At 45.6% G+C, this 17440-nt stretch overlaps 1 protein-coding gene across 5 annotated transcripts in view; it reads left to right on the top strand.

Annotated features, from left to right (window-relative positions):
* TBC1D1 (TBC1 domain family member 1) overlaps nt 1–17440 on the top strand; it is a 102186-nt gene that overhangs the window by 14194 nt on the left and 70552 nt on the right. Inside the window, exon 1 of one of the 5 annotated variants that reach the window (XM_032186106.1) lies at nt 9685–9781. The exons of 3 other annotated variants lie outside the window; for them this stretch is intronic. In XM_032186106.1, coding sequence (XP_032041997.1) covers nt 9752–9781 — 30 coding nt within the window. In that variant the 5' untranslated portion in view covers nt 9685–9751. Of the gene's footprint in view, nt 1–9684; nt 9782–13861; nt 13889–17440 lie in introns of those variants that run through there. One more of the 5 variants, XM_032186107.1, reaches the window with a different exon arrangement.

Raw genomic sequence — 17440 nt, 5'->3', positions numbered from 1 at the left:
TAAAGTGTAGGTTTCGACTTACAGGCTCAAGTTACAGAATGCAAACTGGCAAGATCTCAGGATAAACCCATTCACACAACCTGAGATGGTGAACTTCCAACAAGTCGTATAAGAACTTTGTACATGATAAATTTTCCTTTTGCAAATAACGCGCAGTGCCTTGACTTTTACACACAGAGATATTTCAGTCTGCTCTAAAAGTCTTGATGCCACCTTAAGACAGCTCTGCCACAGCTGAACTAGACTTCCAGGAAGCAGTCTCAAGGGGAGTTCAATCCCAAGTGGGCTGTGAGTGAAGTCAAAGCACATGTATGGGGCTGACATTACAGATATGCAATGAGAGAATGTAGTATGTGTATTTTTTAAAACTCTTTCTGTTTGGCTGTATATTATATTTTTTGGATATTAGAAACAAACTCAGAAAATGAATTAAAGCTAGCCAGAATTTAACTTACAAATCTGTTGTGCTTGAAACAGCAGGCTGAGAATTCACTGGATCCCAGGGTAGAAAACCCTGCTCAGATAAATTCGCAAGCGAACCTCAGAAGTTGGGTCTCTGTGCCTGTGAATGCATTCAAATACGTGAGCTCAGCCCCAGGTTGCAGTGGTATCTGAACTTACCGTGTTCCAAATTAAGTTGTGTTGCTCTCCTCCTCCAGTGCTCCCACGGCAGGCAGATGGGTTGTGAACTGTAGGGTGAGATTGCTAGAGTGAAGAGTCCGGCTGTCCAGCCCAGCCTTCCAGCTGTGTGCGTTATTTTTCCAGAATACCAGAATTCCCTGTTGGTACTGGTAATGCTCAGGAGGGAGGAAACAGCAGAATCAGCCCTTGATTATTTTATTGTAACATCATTAATCTATTTCAATGGGGTAGCACAATCCCAGCTGTATTTGGGGCTTCATTCATGAGAACACGCACGCATTTTCTCAATTTTACCTACTCCAGGAGCCTCGTGGCTGCGAGTTCTAGGATATCTCTGCTGTAAGAAATGATTAAAGAGACCTGCAGGGAGCGAGTCCCTCTTGCCCATGGGGATGGGTGGTTTGGGGAGAGCTGATTCAGCTGCCGAGGCTCCATTGTTCTCGCGGAGGAGCGGAAGCACAGTCAGCACATGTGGCAGAAATGTGCAGCCGTGCCCTCCAGTAACGCATCCTGAGCCCTTTGAAGTGATCCGCCTTTATCAAAACCACAGAAGATCAATAAGGACGAGCCCCGTCGCTGGATTTTATGTCTCCGGCTTGTGTGTTGTATTTCACAAATGTTTTCCAGCGTGTTTTTAGGAGTCAGACAGAACTGGCTTGGGACAGCTACACGCGGAGCGCTGTCTGTGAGGAAACCTGGGGCTGCGAGCTCCTGAAGGAGAAGTTAATGGGAAGAAGTGGGGTTTCAGAGTGGTAGAGACGGTGCCTGAATCCTGGTTTTAAAGGTGTTTTATTGCCGTTTTGTGGCTTTGCTGCTATTGAAACACAGCGTGGCTTAGCCAAAACCAAATAAAATCTGATCCAAGAGCCCAGATCATTGACTACGATGTGCTTCGTAGGTGAATAAGCCCTGAGAAGAGGGTAGGAGGGGGAAATGTAAGAAGCAGTCAGTGAAAAGCGTGTGTGAGGGAGCTCTGCTGCTGAAACTTTCCACTGTCGGGACGGAAGAAGGAATGTAATCAGCGGCACGACACAGCAAGCACAGAACTGCAGAGAGCTCAATAAAACGCCGGTCTGTGGGCATCGTACAAAGTCACCCAGCGAGCAAGTCGCAATACCAGGAGCTTTCCAGGCGCGTTCCGGCTTCCGCACGGCACAGGAAACTTCGAGGGCAGGACCGTGCTGCAGCCCAAGGGAGGGCTGGCGATGGGAAGAGGTGCGGGGCGTGGGCTGGGCCGGGCTGCTCGGTGCACTTTTTAGGTTCCTGCGTTGGGTCCAGCTCTCCCGAGGAACCTGCAGCGAGTGGATCTCACCCCGGGTGGTGCACAGGAGGCCACTGCTATGAGGGCGACGCTGCAGAAACTGAAGCTGCTTCAGCTCGACGCTGGGAAAGAGCAGGACAATGCGGTACTCCCTTCCTCTTCTTGTTTTATCTGTGTTTAAGGTGCATATAGCAACTCGGTCTGGGTTTTTGGTGGGGGCAGGATTAGGTCCTTTTCAGGCAAATAGCTTTTGCACCCGCGTGCTCTTTGTGTGCAATTTGCAGTAGCCCCATGGACAGTAGGTGAGTTCTGGCCCCTGCACCTGCTGAGGTGTAAACCTGGCCTGATAGCCTTTGTCATTTTCAGCAAAAACAAGAATATTATCATTTGATGAGGGAAAAGAAGCGTTAATGCTTAAAGTTTTACTCCAACTACCATTTTTTCCTTCTGTTTGTAGTGAAGTGGATGTTGCTTTAGAATATCTCAACTCCAGTATGCTTTCAGTAGACTCTGTGTACTGCCTGTGGGGACTGCTGCAGAACCCAGCTAGCAGTTGGTGTGATCTTTGCATATATCGGTGCTGTTAGGTTCGTGAAGCTATTAGTTTGTTATGGAGAACTGAGAAGACTGGTTACTTCTCAGGCTCTTCATATTGTGGCATTCAATATGCTTTCCTAGTCTGCTACTGTTGCAACTGAAGTGCACAAAATAATATGGCCAGGGTAGTGGGGCTATTTTCATGTTTATGGTTAATTATGGGAGCAGAGAGCTAGGCTATAACTAAGTACGTGTTATAAGTACGCATAAAGTATGCATTAAAAATTGTTCATATTGAAACTCATTACTGGACGTCTGTAATACAATGAAGTGCATGTGGACATCTTGACTAACACAAATCCCATTTTGTAGGCATTTGTAGGAACGCTTCACCCACAGCATGTGGAGTATATAAGTTTTATGACTGGTTAAAAGAAACCAAAACACAGTTAAGATGTCACTTTCTGTTCATAGTCTGTTTTTCCTCAACACTTTCTAGAAGTCTCTTACTGCTTAACTTGTCCATTATTGGAAGTAGCAGCGTGTAGTATTTCCATGTTTTTTTCCAGTGTGAGTAGTGCCTGTGCACAAAGGAAATGAGACATTTTCAAATCCAGTGTCCATCTTCCTATCCGAGTAACTTGGTTTAACTATTTGACTTTCAAGGCCAAGAAACACTTTAAGAGCAACCTTTTAATTGCATTTTAGAAAAGACTTCTTAAATGTCTAGAGGGTTTTTTGCTGGTGATTGCTGTGAGGAAGCAGGGGGAGGCTGGATGAGAAGGGTGCAAAATCCTTCCCTAGACATTTAGCTAATGCCAGGGGATGATAATCCTTGTTTAATTGTCACATCCTTCACATCCCACTGCCAGGGGTGGGGTGGCTGTTGAAATAAGCAGCCTTGCATCATTCATGTTTTAGGGTTTATCCAGTTATGTCCGTGTGTGTGTGCAGGTGTGCATTGTCCCTGTGGGTGCTGCTCTCTCCCCGGAGCTTTCTCAGCAGCTTGAAGAGCTCAGCTAGTTGTTGCTCAGCCTGGTCGCACTGAGAAGAACAAGAAATACTGGCCTCCAGGGAGAAAAACAGGAAGTTTCTAACCGTTTCAGATACAGTCAGGATCTCACTGATGATCTCAAGGGCTCCACCTCTGTCTTTGTCACCGCTTGTTGGCAGCATCCCCATTTGTTCTGAGCTTCGTTCTCTGTTCCTGCAGTTTGCCAGTTTGCACTACCTGTGGTCTACACTTCTTGATCCAGTTTCACAGCTGCTAGAAAATCCTCTGTCCCAAAACAGAGTGAGTGCTTGGAACCTCTGATGCTTCTACGTGCAGAGTTTCCCCTGTTGTTTGCTTGCCACATTGTCCTTTTGGTTTTCTTGCGTCCAGCCATTCAAATTGAAGTGGTATCTCTGCAGGTCTGCCTGAACTTATCTTCAGATTCAGGCTGTGTTTTTTTGCTCATTTAGGGAGATCCGATCACTTGGTCACAACTGGCTCACTCAGCAGTGCACATTTGATCTTGGTCAAATGCAAACATATAATTACGCTTTAGCTGAATTAGTCAGAAACCATGGCAGAGTTCATGACAGCTTCAAGCTCTTTTTTTTAATTTTTCCTGTGAAGACAAAAAAAAAAATACTCAATCCAGCATAAAGTTTGCCAATCCAAAGTTTACTCATCAGTGGTTTTGAAAGTATTTGAAGTGGCAGGATGATTTCAGCCCAGATGAGTATTATGCATCAGATGGCATCGGTGGTCGTGAATGGGTACCAGGACCCTAAAGCTGGATTATGTTTATTGACACACTGATTGTGTATAGCCTTGGTCTCTTTCTTTTTCTGTGTATTTTTATCCTAGTATCCCAGAAGTTTTCTCTGTACCTGAATATGCTCAGAGAAGCTATGGATGCCCCATCCCTGGACGTGTTCAAGGCCAGGTTGGATGAGGCTTTAAGCAATCTGGTCTAGTGGGAGGTGTCCCTGCCCCTGGCAGGGAGGTTGGAGCTAGATGGTCTTTAAGGTCCCTTGGACTCAAACCATTCTGTGATTCTATACTATCTTGGATACCTTTGGTATCCCTCGTGTTTGTTGGTCAGATGCTATACATCTAAAAGTGTCCCTTTGTCAGCTTTTCCTCCTGTAGCCAACTTCAGGTGCTGCAGGTAAAACTTTTTTTTTCTGGGTTTGGATTCTTTATACTCTTAATCCTTTTCATAAGAGGGGTCCCATACGGGATGATGGCAGCATTTTCCTCAGTCCCTTGTTTGATGAAAGACTTCCAAAACCTCTCTGCTCTGAACTTTCATCAAATGCTAAGAGATGCTCCATTCCATTCTGGGTACCTGCTGTCACCTACAGCTGCCTCATAGTAGGGCAGAAGAAGAGCAATTCATTTTCTCTCGATAGACCGTTTTCAAGGGAAAAAACAAACAAAAAGACCTCTTTGGTCAAAACAGATCCATAAGGAAAAATCTTAAGAAAATGTTAGCAACTAGGAAAGACTTTAACCTTATACATCGTCTCGTGTTATCTCATACGCTCATGATCTCACTCTAGCTGATGAAACCTTGCCTGAAAGCTTTTGCCCAAGGAGGGTTTAATTCCATTGTCTGCTGAGCAATGTGGCCCTGGGGCTCTTGTTCTTCTCTTCTACGTGGTGCAGGATCACAGATCCCTTCGCAAATCCCTCCTTCCCTTGGTCCTCTTGCTGACGTCCAGGTTCCAAAATGAGCTCATGGTAACTCTTTTGCTCTGACACAGTTGGAGAGGGATGGTTCCTGCTGGCTGGGAAGAGGACAGCTAATCTGCCATCAAGGCTGTCTTTCACTCTCACACAGTCAACGGCAGGAAATGGTAATGCTATTCAAATCAAAGAATTTTGGCAATGACAAATTTGGTAGCTGAACGAGCAATCGTATGGAAGCTGAAACCAACAGAAGCGGCTGGAAAGGGTTCCGCTCCCGAGGTCAGTGCCCAGGGCTCTGGCAAGGAATCATTGCCTTCTGTCGGGCTGCTGCACAGGGAGGGGATTGCGTGTTATCTCTGGGCACCAGCCCAAAGTCTGGTGTTTTTCTTGCTTGCTGCTGGTTAGCAGATAGCCAAAATCCTTCAGTCTATGATCTTAACTGACTAACAGTGCAGAGATTACCCCAAACATCGTCATTTCCAGTATTCTTACAGAAGTAACTCTTTCCATCTTTTTCCTCTGACAAAAGAGAAACCATCTAACCTGCTATGGGGAGTGGGAAGGGTTGAGACAAGACTTAAAGATATCCTAATGAACAGTTAAAACTAAGTATTGAAGGATAAAAATTGTGGGTGTTTTTAAACAAAGGCCAAATAACAGATGGTGGTAATTACTGGCAGGTACATTCTTCTGTTGCATTTTACCAAAGACCTTGTGTAGGACAGACTTGAACAGGGAAAGAAGGGGTAAATGGAATATGTAATGGGTAATGTGAATAGAGGGGGTCATCCAAGAAAAGAAAGGCTTGCAAAAACATATTTATGGAAAAAGTTTCAGAGAAAGCTTCAAAAGGGAATAGGGTCTGCTATAAAACTACCACCAAAGTTAAAAGCAGCTGGAGAGGCCAGCTCTCAGGTGATTGTGGTTGTGGCTGCAATCTTAATGCAGTTTCTTGTTAGACTTTGCTCAGTGGTGACATACTGTGAAGACTCTTAAAAAATATTTACAGCCATTAAACCTAAAGAAAGCTAAAATCAGAAGAGAGCAAGTCAGAAAATGTTCCTTTTGAGTTAAAAGGTTGATTACATCAATGTGTCTTTATATCTCTCTCCTCTCTCTATCCTTATGTCCAACTGGTTTCTTTTAACGTGGAGAGCTTTGTTTGAGGAGAAATAATGAGGGTAATATTTGCGTATGTGTAAATTTATGAAGGACATCTGTAAAACTGAAAGATCCTTTTTCTGACGATGTAAGCTTTCAGTTGTGGCTTTGAAGCATTTTAATTGCTGCTATTTTAAAAACAGCCACAAATATCTTGTTAATATTTTCCATGATAACATGGAACAGTTCACAGGAATGAGGGTTTTGTCTCTTTTTTTTTTTTTAAGATCATATGCTTAGATAAGATAGTGTCAAGTGCTACTTACTGTTTATGCAATACAGATGTCATTCCCGAGCCCTGAATTTTTCCATTTACCCAAAATGGATATATAGTATTTTTGGAGAGACAGTTATTTGCACAAGACAAACTTAAAATAGAAAAATACAGAGGTTCTTTTTTTAGAAAGTTGAACATCCTGAAAAATGAATGCAGTTATTGTTCCTACTACATTGCTGTTTTGGAAGGTGAGCAAAACAGTGACCTTTTCATTTACACTGAAGAATTCCATGCATTACCAAACATTTTTATATCTGAGCACTTAAGCCTTGCCACCAGCTCTTTCTCAAATGCTCTTGAGTGTACCCACTCCTTCCTTCAAGGCTGGCAAATATCACCTCCATTTAACAGATAAACTAAAACAGACAGTGGTGAAACAGCTTGCCTGAAAATCATGTTAACAGCGGAAGCTGGAATTCATTCACTGTTACTCTACCTCCTAATTCAGTGTCTTCACCACAAGACATCCCAGCCCTATAGCACGTAGAAGATTTCAGAGCGTACATAAAATCATACAGGCATCACTATAACAACTGCATGCAGCAGGTTTAGAAGCTGAGTAGAATGAAGTAACACACTGAGGATGCTTTTTGAGTTGGTGGCAGTCAGGGCTACAAGCCAGGTCTCCTGACTGACATCGGCATTTAAGAGACTCAGAGGATGTGTGTGTATTGTTAGCTGGAAACTGCGGAAGGGTGCCAGTCAGGAAGGGGGAGCTGGAAAAGCTCCCAAGCAGGCAGGATCCCCTCAGAAAAGGGGGCAGAAATAATCATTTAGACATGATATTGTTCACATTCAATGTTAGAGAAATGCAGCTCCAATGCTACCGTCACATGGTAGATACTATGTGCTGCTCATAGTTTTACAGTATGCTGTGGCATTGTTCTTGCATGAAATAAAAGTAGACCGAGTTTACATACTTAAAACCTAAGTATTTCTAGGTTTCTTATAAGGTGCCTAGTTTAAAGCCCTAAGAACAGATTTCCCTTTATTCATGTACGTGCTCTGTACATCACGAGCAGTAGCAGCAGGAAAGTCTCTCCCCTCTATCATGCCAGTAAACCTTTTGGTGGCTACAACCACCAGAGTGAGTGCTGGTCACACTTAGTCATTATTAGGTTTATGGGTAAAGAAAGTCTATGCATTCAAATGGCCCACTGCCACTACCATAATGACAAGATAAACCATTGGCTATGCCTGTGAATGGCTTCTACTTTCACCTGTACAGTTCTTAGAAAAATGGATCTCTGTTCTTTTATGAAATATGAAAGGTATTTGTTATGGCTTTAATTATAGAAGCTGTAGCATAGGTTTTAAGTTAATTAAAAACAAGCTCTGGGGAGGCTTTGGGCTATCCAACCATGAGAAGGTTACTGCAAGTAAACTGCACGTTGCTTTTACAGCTCATATTGGTTAGGATTTTGTGGCTCCCTGGCAAATATTGCTCAGGAAAAGGTGTCTACAGGATTTCAACCTTCCACATTATCTCTCTTCCTCTGACTGTGTGTCTTTGAGCAAGCCACCTAAACTGGTCAAGCCTTATGTTGATTTTACAGGTGGGTAAACTAATATTTAGGTTAAAGACTCAATTACTTAATTAAAGACTCAATGAGTCCTAATATCCAAGGGAAGGAGGTTTCCCCAGTCCCCCTGCCACCAGCCCAGCTTGGCCAGGGAGCTGCTGTGTAAGACCAAGGCTGGGCATGCACTGCTCTGCACTAGGTCTTGCATCCACCATGGTCAGATACTTTCAGCCGTAGGCTATCAGCAATGTGCTGTTCCAGACCAGAGATACTACTTCTCACGGACTCATTCCTTCATGCCGTGTGTGCTAGCCACCATCCCCAGGTAATTGTTAATATTCTCGGTCAGTGATCTGGTTTGGTTTTATGGTTTGTCTGGTGTTCCTCTGGAGGTGGGTGGAAGCGTTGTGTTTGGTATTGCAAAGACGCAGGCATGAGCTGTGCAGCTGAGCTTTTGTGTTGTAAGGAGCTGGGCAGCCCCCTCAGCCCGCTATGGCACACTATCACACGCCAGTGCCGTGATGCTCACCAAATCAGTGACAATCTGAGAAACACTGCTTGTCATTTAGTCTTAGTGTAACCTCTTAAAAATGCGCACTGTCTAATTCAGTGCTGCTGAACTGGCCCTGTCAGCTGGAGGCAATAAGCTGTCTTGCTCACTTCGTATAAAACCAGGGCATGCAAGGCTGTGGGCAGGGGAGAAGGGGCCCAAACTGCCCATTTTCTGCCTCAATGAGCTGAAAGGGTGGCTTTGCTTCTCCCCAGCCCGCGTGCTGAGGTATTGCTCGGTGCTTTGCTGGATGCCCAGCGACTGGGACGAGTGGGACGGTGTCAGGTCTGAACCGGGAGGCGACTCCGTCAGCCCTAGGCCCACAAATGCTGGCACGTGCAGGACGTTTGGCTGGCTGGAGGAAAGCGGCTTTGGGCAAAGTGGAGAGCTGGATCTGGCACTTCAACATCAGGTTTTGAGCAGCTGAACTGTCCTGGGGAGAAGCGCAGGGCAAAGCACGGTGCTTTTCTGTTGGGATTTCGCAAACCTGGTTCTTTGCTTTGTTTCTGTGAGGTGATGGAAAGCAAAGGGCTTTTTGTTTTGGCTGAAGCGGAGCATTTCCTTGAAATCCAAGCCTCTTTTCCCCCAGTTCTGTCCTGTTTTCCCCTCTGTCAGGGGGCAGGTCGCATCCCTTCACCCCCTCAGCTTTTAAATCTCTCCCTGATCCACCTGAAACACCACCAGCCGCCTGCCTGGGAACCTACCGCCCCACGGGGGCTTTCAAAGGGGAAGATAATAACAAGAATCGGGCGAACTTCAGGCATGACTGCGATGCTGCCGTGCCCCCAGGAGGGTTTTTGGGGCCGAGGCCCACGAGCACAGCTTCTCAGGGCGAGTTACCCGAGGGGGGCGACCCGGCCCGGCCGGCAGCGGGCTGAGGCCGGAGCCCCGGAGGAGGCGGAGCGCGGCGGGGGCGGGCGCGGCCCCCGGCCCGGCCTCCGGCCCTTCCCTTCCTCCCTTCCCTTCCCTTCGCTTTCCCTCGCCTCCTTCTCTTCCCTTCCCGGCCTTTCCTTTCCCTTCCCTTCCCGCCCGGGCGAGTGCTGTCGGAGGGCGGCCGGGGCCGCTCCCGGCCGGCGCATGAGGAGGCGGCGGGGAGCCCTGAGGGGCGCCCGCAGCGATGTCCCCGCTCTTCGGTTGGGTGGCCAAGGTGAGCCCGGGGGGTTGCAGGGGCTCGGAGAGGGCAAAGGAGGAAAGCTGGAAAACGGGGTTGAAAACAGGGGTAAAAAACGGGATTAAAAGCGAAGCCCCGGCTGCGCTGCGGGGCTGTAGGGGGGGAAAGGTGCGAGTGAAAGCGCGCCCGGGGGTGCTCCGGGAACACCTCACAGCGATCCCGCTGCTTGGGTCCGACTCTTTCCTAAGTTTTTTTTTTTGGCATTTGTGGAATTTATAGAGAGCGGTAGGCTAGTTTATGATGCGGGACTTAGTTAAGTGTGCCAACATATGGGACCTGCTGGCTCGTGCACCTGTGTGTCAGAGGCTCCAGCAGTGCTTGTGGAGCTCCGTGTGGGTACAAGGCAGCTGAGGTGGCTTAAGAAAGTCTGGAATTCAGTTTAAAGCTGATGTTTCAGAAGCAGGTTGGTTTTCTTGTTGGTTTCCCCCACACAAACACACACAGTGTAACAGTCCTGAGTGGAAAGTGACCTGTGTGTGAGATTCGGTGTGGAGGCACAAGGGAAAGTGCAGAAGAGGGGCAGGTGAGGCCGAGCCGTGTGACAGGCAAGAACTAGGGGTCCTTTGAGGAATTAGCCATAAAAATAAGACCATATCTTGAAGTTAAAAACTAATGGGCAGTCTAGTCCGTTAGGCAGACCCACAGAACCTGGTTCTCCCGTCTGCTTTGCTGGGTGTAAATGGGCAGCTGCGTAACTGCTGTAATGCAGCCCCCTTCCCAGATCTGTAGGAGGCAGAGTACCCCTGGGGAAGGTGGTGGGGAGGGGAGCTCGGTGCTGACTGTGTCACTCCCATTCAGGTTCTCAGCCGGAAGGATTTGTTCTGATCTGTCCTAAAAAGGATAGGCTTTTTGTTTTTTAGCCGTGCCCTGAAAAGTAGAAGTGTATCCTTTCCTCTTCCTACTTGTGATCTTAATCTGTTTAAATAGCTACTGAGTGGGGCTTTTGCTTTTATTATTTATTTATTTATTTTAAAGTAGTTCCTTCTGCCGTCATTGCGGCTCTGTCCCATCAGTGGTGCAAGGCCTGATCTGCCGTGCGTTTACCTGAGGAAATGATCCCGTGCTGGCTGCCACAAGCACACCGATCCCGTCTACAGGTGGCTGCTGTTGAAAATGAGCGGCTCTGTTGAGTAAATACTGCAGGACGGAGCCGTGGGGCAGCCCCTTTACCCCCCTCATTGTGAGTTTCCCGGCTGGACAAAGCCGCTAGTCAGAGAGGAGCGAGTCTTGGAAGAGGCACAAGGCAGAGCCTGTGGTGCGCAGACTTGGCTGCGCTTCTGGGGGGAGTAACAGGAGCTCCTGCAGAAACGCGCTCCTGGCTTCGCTCGGAGAAGTGTTTTCTGGGCTTTCAAAGCCAGTTACTACAGTGCTGCTTCCTTGCAAGTGTCTAGCATTAGTCTTTTAATGGCAGCTAATCGCCAGCCCTAACTTGGGAGGGAGAGCAAAGCAGTGTACTTAGAAAAATGAGGCTTGCTAACAGAGGAAGCCATCCAGCCTGCTAAAATTTGATCGGTAAAAATGTAGGAAATACTGCTGGATGCTTTCAACACAACGGCAAGCCTTGATGGGTTTTATAAGATGGTGGTCCCTTCCAGAAGAGGGAATGACTTGAGGGTGTGTGTGTGTGTGTGAACTGCCCCCCCTCGAAACAAAGCTGGGCAGCTGTTACTTAAAAAGAAAAAATGATTCCCTCACCCAGGAACCTAAGTGCTTAGTGTCCCTGTGCAAGTCCTCAGACCTGTAAGTGCTTACAAGTGAAGTAATTTACTCCTGTGTGCTATAAAATTGATCCCCGTTGTTTGTATAAGTGTTAGCTTTTAACATGTCTTTATCGATATTTTACGTGCTGTTTTGCCTTGCTCATCTCCCATCTTCACACAGACTCCTCAGAGGTGAGCTCTGTCGTGTCGGTATTATCTACACTAGCAGTGTGGGTGCTGGCTAAACCACTGAGTGATGTTGTGGTAGATCGTGAACTCTTAAACACTGACTTATTGTAGTCTATTAAATGATTTAAATGAAAGAGAATAGTTATACCTGCTGTTCCTGCATGGTTTTATACAAAATCAGACAACCGACTTCAGGGAAATCCTTGACTAAGCACCTTGAAACATAGCTTGTTCAAAGCGTAAGCTAACTGTAGGTAGACAATAGTCACTTTAATAACCAAATATACTTCGGTTTAGTTCACTGCAATAACTGCTATAAAACATAAATAATTTTGAAGTCAAAAACCCAAAACTTTCCATCTGCAAATAAAAAATATATGGAAATGTGGGGTTCTTCAGCAATTTATGGTGTACTTGCATACCATTAATTCATCAAAAAGAGATAACAGTGCAATGATAGTTGCGAAGAGCTTTTTTATTTGGTTTAATTGTATTTAATACAGCTTTAGTTTAAGTAAGAAAAAAAACAACTTTAGCGTTAGTCATCTACAATTCTGGCTTCATTTTATAATACAAGTTTCTATTCATAAGCTACCTGACAGAGCCACGATTAAGAAACGATCACTGAAGAAATAAAGAAATAAACTGCTCTTGGCATAATATATTGTATAGATAGAGAATCTGAGTAAATGTGTCCTCAGCTTCTCAGCTAGTTAAGCAGTTTATGCATAGTGTCTGGCTAGTTACAAAGAAGTGCTGTATATTATATAAAAGCTGTGTTTAGCTTCAGCTCATTTTCCCTATAGGATTATAAACCAACAAGGTAAAGTGAAGTAAGCTAATATAAAATGCTAAGCAAGGTTACATGATCTAAACTGAGTTTTTTTTCTACAACGATTTTGGTGGTGTGGATCGATCAATCCCTGTCGGCTGTCTCCACAGCCCCATCCCCTTCCAGCCTGCAGGACGGCAGGTCTCCCACCGTCCCCGAGAGGGAACAGGGTGCAGCAGGGCTTCACTGCAGCCCAAAGTACTTTTGAGAATTGGCCACCAGGCTGGCAAAAAAAAGCACGCAGGCATTGGAGGGTGGGTTTGCCACGCCACTGTCCCCATCTGGTTTGGCTAATCTTGCACCTTGCACTGAGAAGCTGATCGCTTGGACTTCTGTGCCAAAGAATGGGTTCTGGAGTGTGTTCACAATAGGTCCTCTCAAATTCCCTATAGCAAAGCAAGAAGTAGTTTTCTCAAGGACTGCTGAGGCAGAATCACCGGTGATCTTTATTCAGTGTAGGAAGCTCACAGAGCATTAGGAAAGAAAACTTGTATGCTACTTAGGGCAGCAGTGCATGCATACCTGGCTATCATTACTTAAGTAAGATAATAAGACTAGAAATGCCACTAATTTTTCTTCGAATACTAATATAATTCAATAGGCAGTGGTAGAAGTGATTTTGCTCATGTTTTGCCTTTTTTTTTTTTTCCCTATAACTTTCTAAATAACTGAGTGCCTAATAGACCTCTGGAGGAGAATGTGTGGGGGTAACCATCTACTTAGCTTAGGTCAGGAGCTGCAAATGCCTTCTGGAAGAGAATGAGAAGGAATGACAGACTGAAAATCAGGAAGCACAAGAAATCCCTCCCCTTCCTTTTTTCCTTTTTATTCTGAAGGGCCTGTCTTGTCTCTTTTCCTGGTCTGTTTCAGGGTACATCCTACTTGCACGTGGGTGTGTTTTGTTGTAACTGTACTCACTTGACTTTCCTTTATTCCCCACTGCTTCTAGTCAAGTCGAGGACCCGTGGGCATCTTTAATCCCTCAGTGAATGGTTTGCGTTTTCACCAAATGAATCAGGATTTGGTCTCATAAGCAGCCCTGATAACTGGTCATTTTAACGCTACCTAAGGCTTGGTAAACTTTGAAGTTTATTAAGCCTTAGTTTTAAGTCCATCTTACTTGTAAGATGGTAAATTAGCTGGGGAGGTGAATCAACAGTGCTGGTATCCTTTGGTGTACAGCCTTGTTTGCGCTAGTGCAGTTACCCCCATAACCCTGTTTCTAAATAAATTCAGAGACTTGCATGCTGAATCAAAAATCAGGGAGTTAATTGTGAATTAGTGTCAAGGAAGATTTGGGGAGGAGTGGGGAAGGAATGCTCAGATGCTGCAGTTTCGCTTCTAGAAGAAACCTTTAACGTGGTGAGTAGAGCCAGGGGGACAGACCCTCTCTTGTCTCCCATGCCAGATGCCTGCAACGCAGAAAAGAAAAACTTGAGATTTCTGCAGGAGCTGTGTTTCCGTGCCCGAGTTCATGCAGTGCCCCTGTCAGAGACTGCAGGACTGCTGTTTGGTGTATTTCTTCAGGTCAGGTTTTTTTTTGGAGGGGGGGGGAATGTTGTCACCGACTGCCAGCGTTGGGATAAGCGCCGATCCTCGTTGGCATTCTGTATGCCAGTCACTCCCCGCCTTGCCCGCGGGTCTCGGCGATGACAGAGGAGCACGCGCTCAGCATCCCGATGAAGTGGGTCCCGCGGTCACACCGCTCCCTTACTCAGCACTTACACAGCTCTCTGGGGCTGCTCTGCCTCTGTTCTCCCTCCTTCCATTGCTTTCTTTGGACACGGTCCAGATTAGACCCACCTCACTTACACGTCCCAGGTTCCCTGGGAGAAGCGCAGGACGCAGGCAGGCTCACACCGCTTCTGTGGGGCTCTACGATGCTGTGTGGCAGCGTCCTCTGCGTCTGTAAGGTGCTCGAAGGGAGCTTAGGAGGGAGCAGGTCTCTCTAGACTGAAATTCCTCATCATGTAGATTTCAGCTCACAAAGGCTTTTCTATTGAATCATTTATGCTTTTCTGAATTAATTTCTTATGAGCATCTACTTTCAGGTTCACGTCGACCTCCAGATTTATTAATAAGCCAAGGCTGACGAGGCTGCTTAGCTTGCTGTTTTACACAGGTCCTGCCCTCTGCAATTCAGACCAGAACTTTTAGACTCCAATTGAAAGCTGTTTGCTTTTCTGCTGAAAAGCTCTCCTGCAATCAGTGCTATTAGCTGTCTTCACATGGTAAACATGTTTTGGGCCAAACCAATAGCAAAGATACCAGTAGGTCCTGGAGGATCAGGGAGGGTTCCTGGTCCCATCAGAGACAGAGAGTACAGCTCAGTTTTGGGGTTTTATATATGTATATATGGCATGGCAGTTTACCTTTGGTTTACACGTTGATGATCTAAAATACTGCCTGAAATCATAGCCTGCTTTTTTGGAAGGCTGATATAATGAAACAGTCTCCTGTGTGCAGTAGAAGTGTTTCTGAGAACCTGAAAGCAGCAGTTTGGCTCTGGGTTCCCCAAACAGAAATATCCGTAAGGCAAAAGTTGGGCAAAACACCACTTTGTGCAGAGATCAGCTTGCGGAGTTCCAGTTTGCATTGGCTTTCCAGCAGCCGGTATGGATGCGAGGAATGGGGCCCATCAGATATTTGGGTTGGTGGCTTGTTGACCTTCTGACTGCTGCTGTGTGAGAATCTGATGCCTGAAGAAGTTGCCCAGAGTTTCTGGGTTTTAGGCTACTTTTTTAGTCTGCCACGAAGTGGAGCACTGTGGAGAAAGACTGTAAAAGCGTGCATCTCCTTCTGTCCTCAGGGCAATGTGCACATGAGCCTGTGTGCGTTGATGGTGCCGTTCAAAAAAAAATATAAAAAATTACATGAATCTTGGCTGAAATAGCTGGAAGCTTCTCCCCAGTGTAAAAGTTGCTGGCTGTGGACATGGGAATGCTTTTCTTACTGCCTTTTACAGCATCATCACAGGATTATTTTTTTTTCCAGGGGGGATCTTTGATATGCAGTAACCAAACAGGATTTTCAGGTACAGATATCCTGAGAAACTGCAGGTCTGAGGAGAGCAGACATAGTTAGTTACCCAGGCACACTCCCAACTACTGAAAATGGGAAAGATGAGCTAAATGAAGCAGTATTCCCTCTCCTCCCCCCCTTTTTTTTTTTTTGTGTGTGTGTTTATTTCCAGGAGCTCTGTAACCAGATGTCTTACTCTTACTAGATCCAATAGCAGTTGCCTCTCTGCATTTACAGGACCCTTGGCCTGGTGCTATAGTACCAATGAGGTGAGCTCACTCAAGCTGTTGTCATGGAAATTTGGATGGCTAGCACTTTTCTCTAAATGTTTCATGCTGGTTTTGTTTCTTCAGACTTTTTTTTTTTTTATATAGCTTCCAATCTCCCCACAGGCAAGCCATGGAAAAGGAGATTTGATAGAAATGCTTTGGAGTTCTAGGCGACGATGTGCAAGGAGCCTGTATTTAAAACTCTGTCGGTAGTTACCCAGAACCTGAACCAAAAATCCATGCTGGAATTTTGGAATGAGGATAAATCCCACTGGAACACAGCCTGTAGGATTTAGCATCCTGTGGAAGCGACTGACAGTTCCCCTTGCTGTATAGCTGGGGGAGGCTGACTTGTGTGGACTTCAGAAACGTTTTTATTTGAAAACACAGTTTAGGGAGCTCATACTACATTTAGTGGGTGAATCACAGAGTCATATACAAAACTATTTATTGTGGGCTGTTATAATTCAGGCAGCATTTTGTCAGTTTGAAAGCATTATCAAATCTTTAAAAACACTACATATGTTTAAAAGAATCAATGCAGAAGAGCCCAGTCCGCATGTGTGTTAGGTGGGGCTGAAATACCAGCAGTCCCCAGTGCTGACATCATGCTTGGGGTGGGAAAGAGACACAGACACAAAGGCTTTCCTTAAAATCTTGTCTTCTTTCCCTTACTGCTTTCCTTCAGCTGTTCTCACAGAGCACTGCCCTTGCATCCCCCTCCAACTTTTTGTGGGGACCCTCTATGTCTGTGACGTCTGTTTTAGAAACGTTGAATACTCACCACTCCCTTTTGGGTTTCCTCTGTGAGTAAGGATTTAAATATAGAATACTTTGGAAATACCGTGAAGGTCAGAATTCCCTCGCTGTGAAAGGGGTGTAACCGGCGAGTTGTCCAGCTTAGCTGAAGTTCAGTCCTTGTGGTTGTCCACCTGCCTTACCATTTCCTAATGGGGAACCCAGCTGTAACTTGTGGTGAAGAGAGGAATATGAACAAAAAAGGAATAATGGAAAATTTACTCTTGGAAGAAACAGGGTAGGTTTAAAATAGCTGTCTCATAACCCTGAATAGGGAAGAGGATCTGCATTTGTGTGCATTGTTACAGTTTGTGGCTCAATAAGGTATGATGTAGATCAGATTTGGTATTTATACAATACTAATGCAGATAAGTAGCAGAAGCTCCAGAAATGCTTACGATGATGGGCCAGCATACGTTGTTGAACATCTTTGTTTACACTCTTATCAGTACATCTTTTTATTGATTAGGGTTCTCCCCTATCTTGCCCTATCATGTGGGCACTTGGTTTGGAAAGGCCCCCTGGCTGGGTCTGTGCGGTGACTGCTGATTATCTCGCTTCCCATCAGTGCAGCGAGCTTGCCCTGACTACAGTGATGGAAGAGCATCATTAACATTTTAGCAGATACCTTGAGAATCAATCTTCCATTTTCAAACAAATCAGTTGGGTGCTGTGGTGTGTCCTTTCCACACTGTGTGCTTTTTTTTTTTTTCTTTCTGCATTGCTTTCTTACACAAAACAAGAAGACTCAAAGTAACTAATTTCCCTGAATTTCTTCTCTTGCTGTGTATTTATTACATAATTAGGGGTTCCAAACTCCTGGCAG

The sequence above is a fragment of the Aythya fuligula genome, chromosome 4 (assembly GCF_009819795.1).
Source record: "Aythya fuligula isolate bAytFul2 chromosome 4, bAytFul2.pri, whole genome shotgun sequence".
NCBI classification, from domain to species: domain Eukaryota; kingdom Metazoa; phylum Chordata; class Aves; order Anseriformes; family Anatidae; genus Aythya; species Aythya fuligula.
Note: the sequence above shows the minus strand (reverse complement) of the source record. Positions and strands in the feature narration are given on the sequence as shown.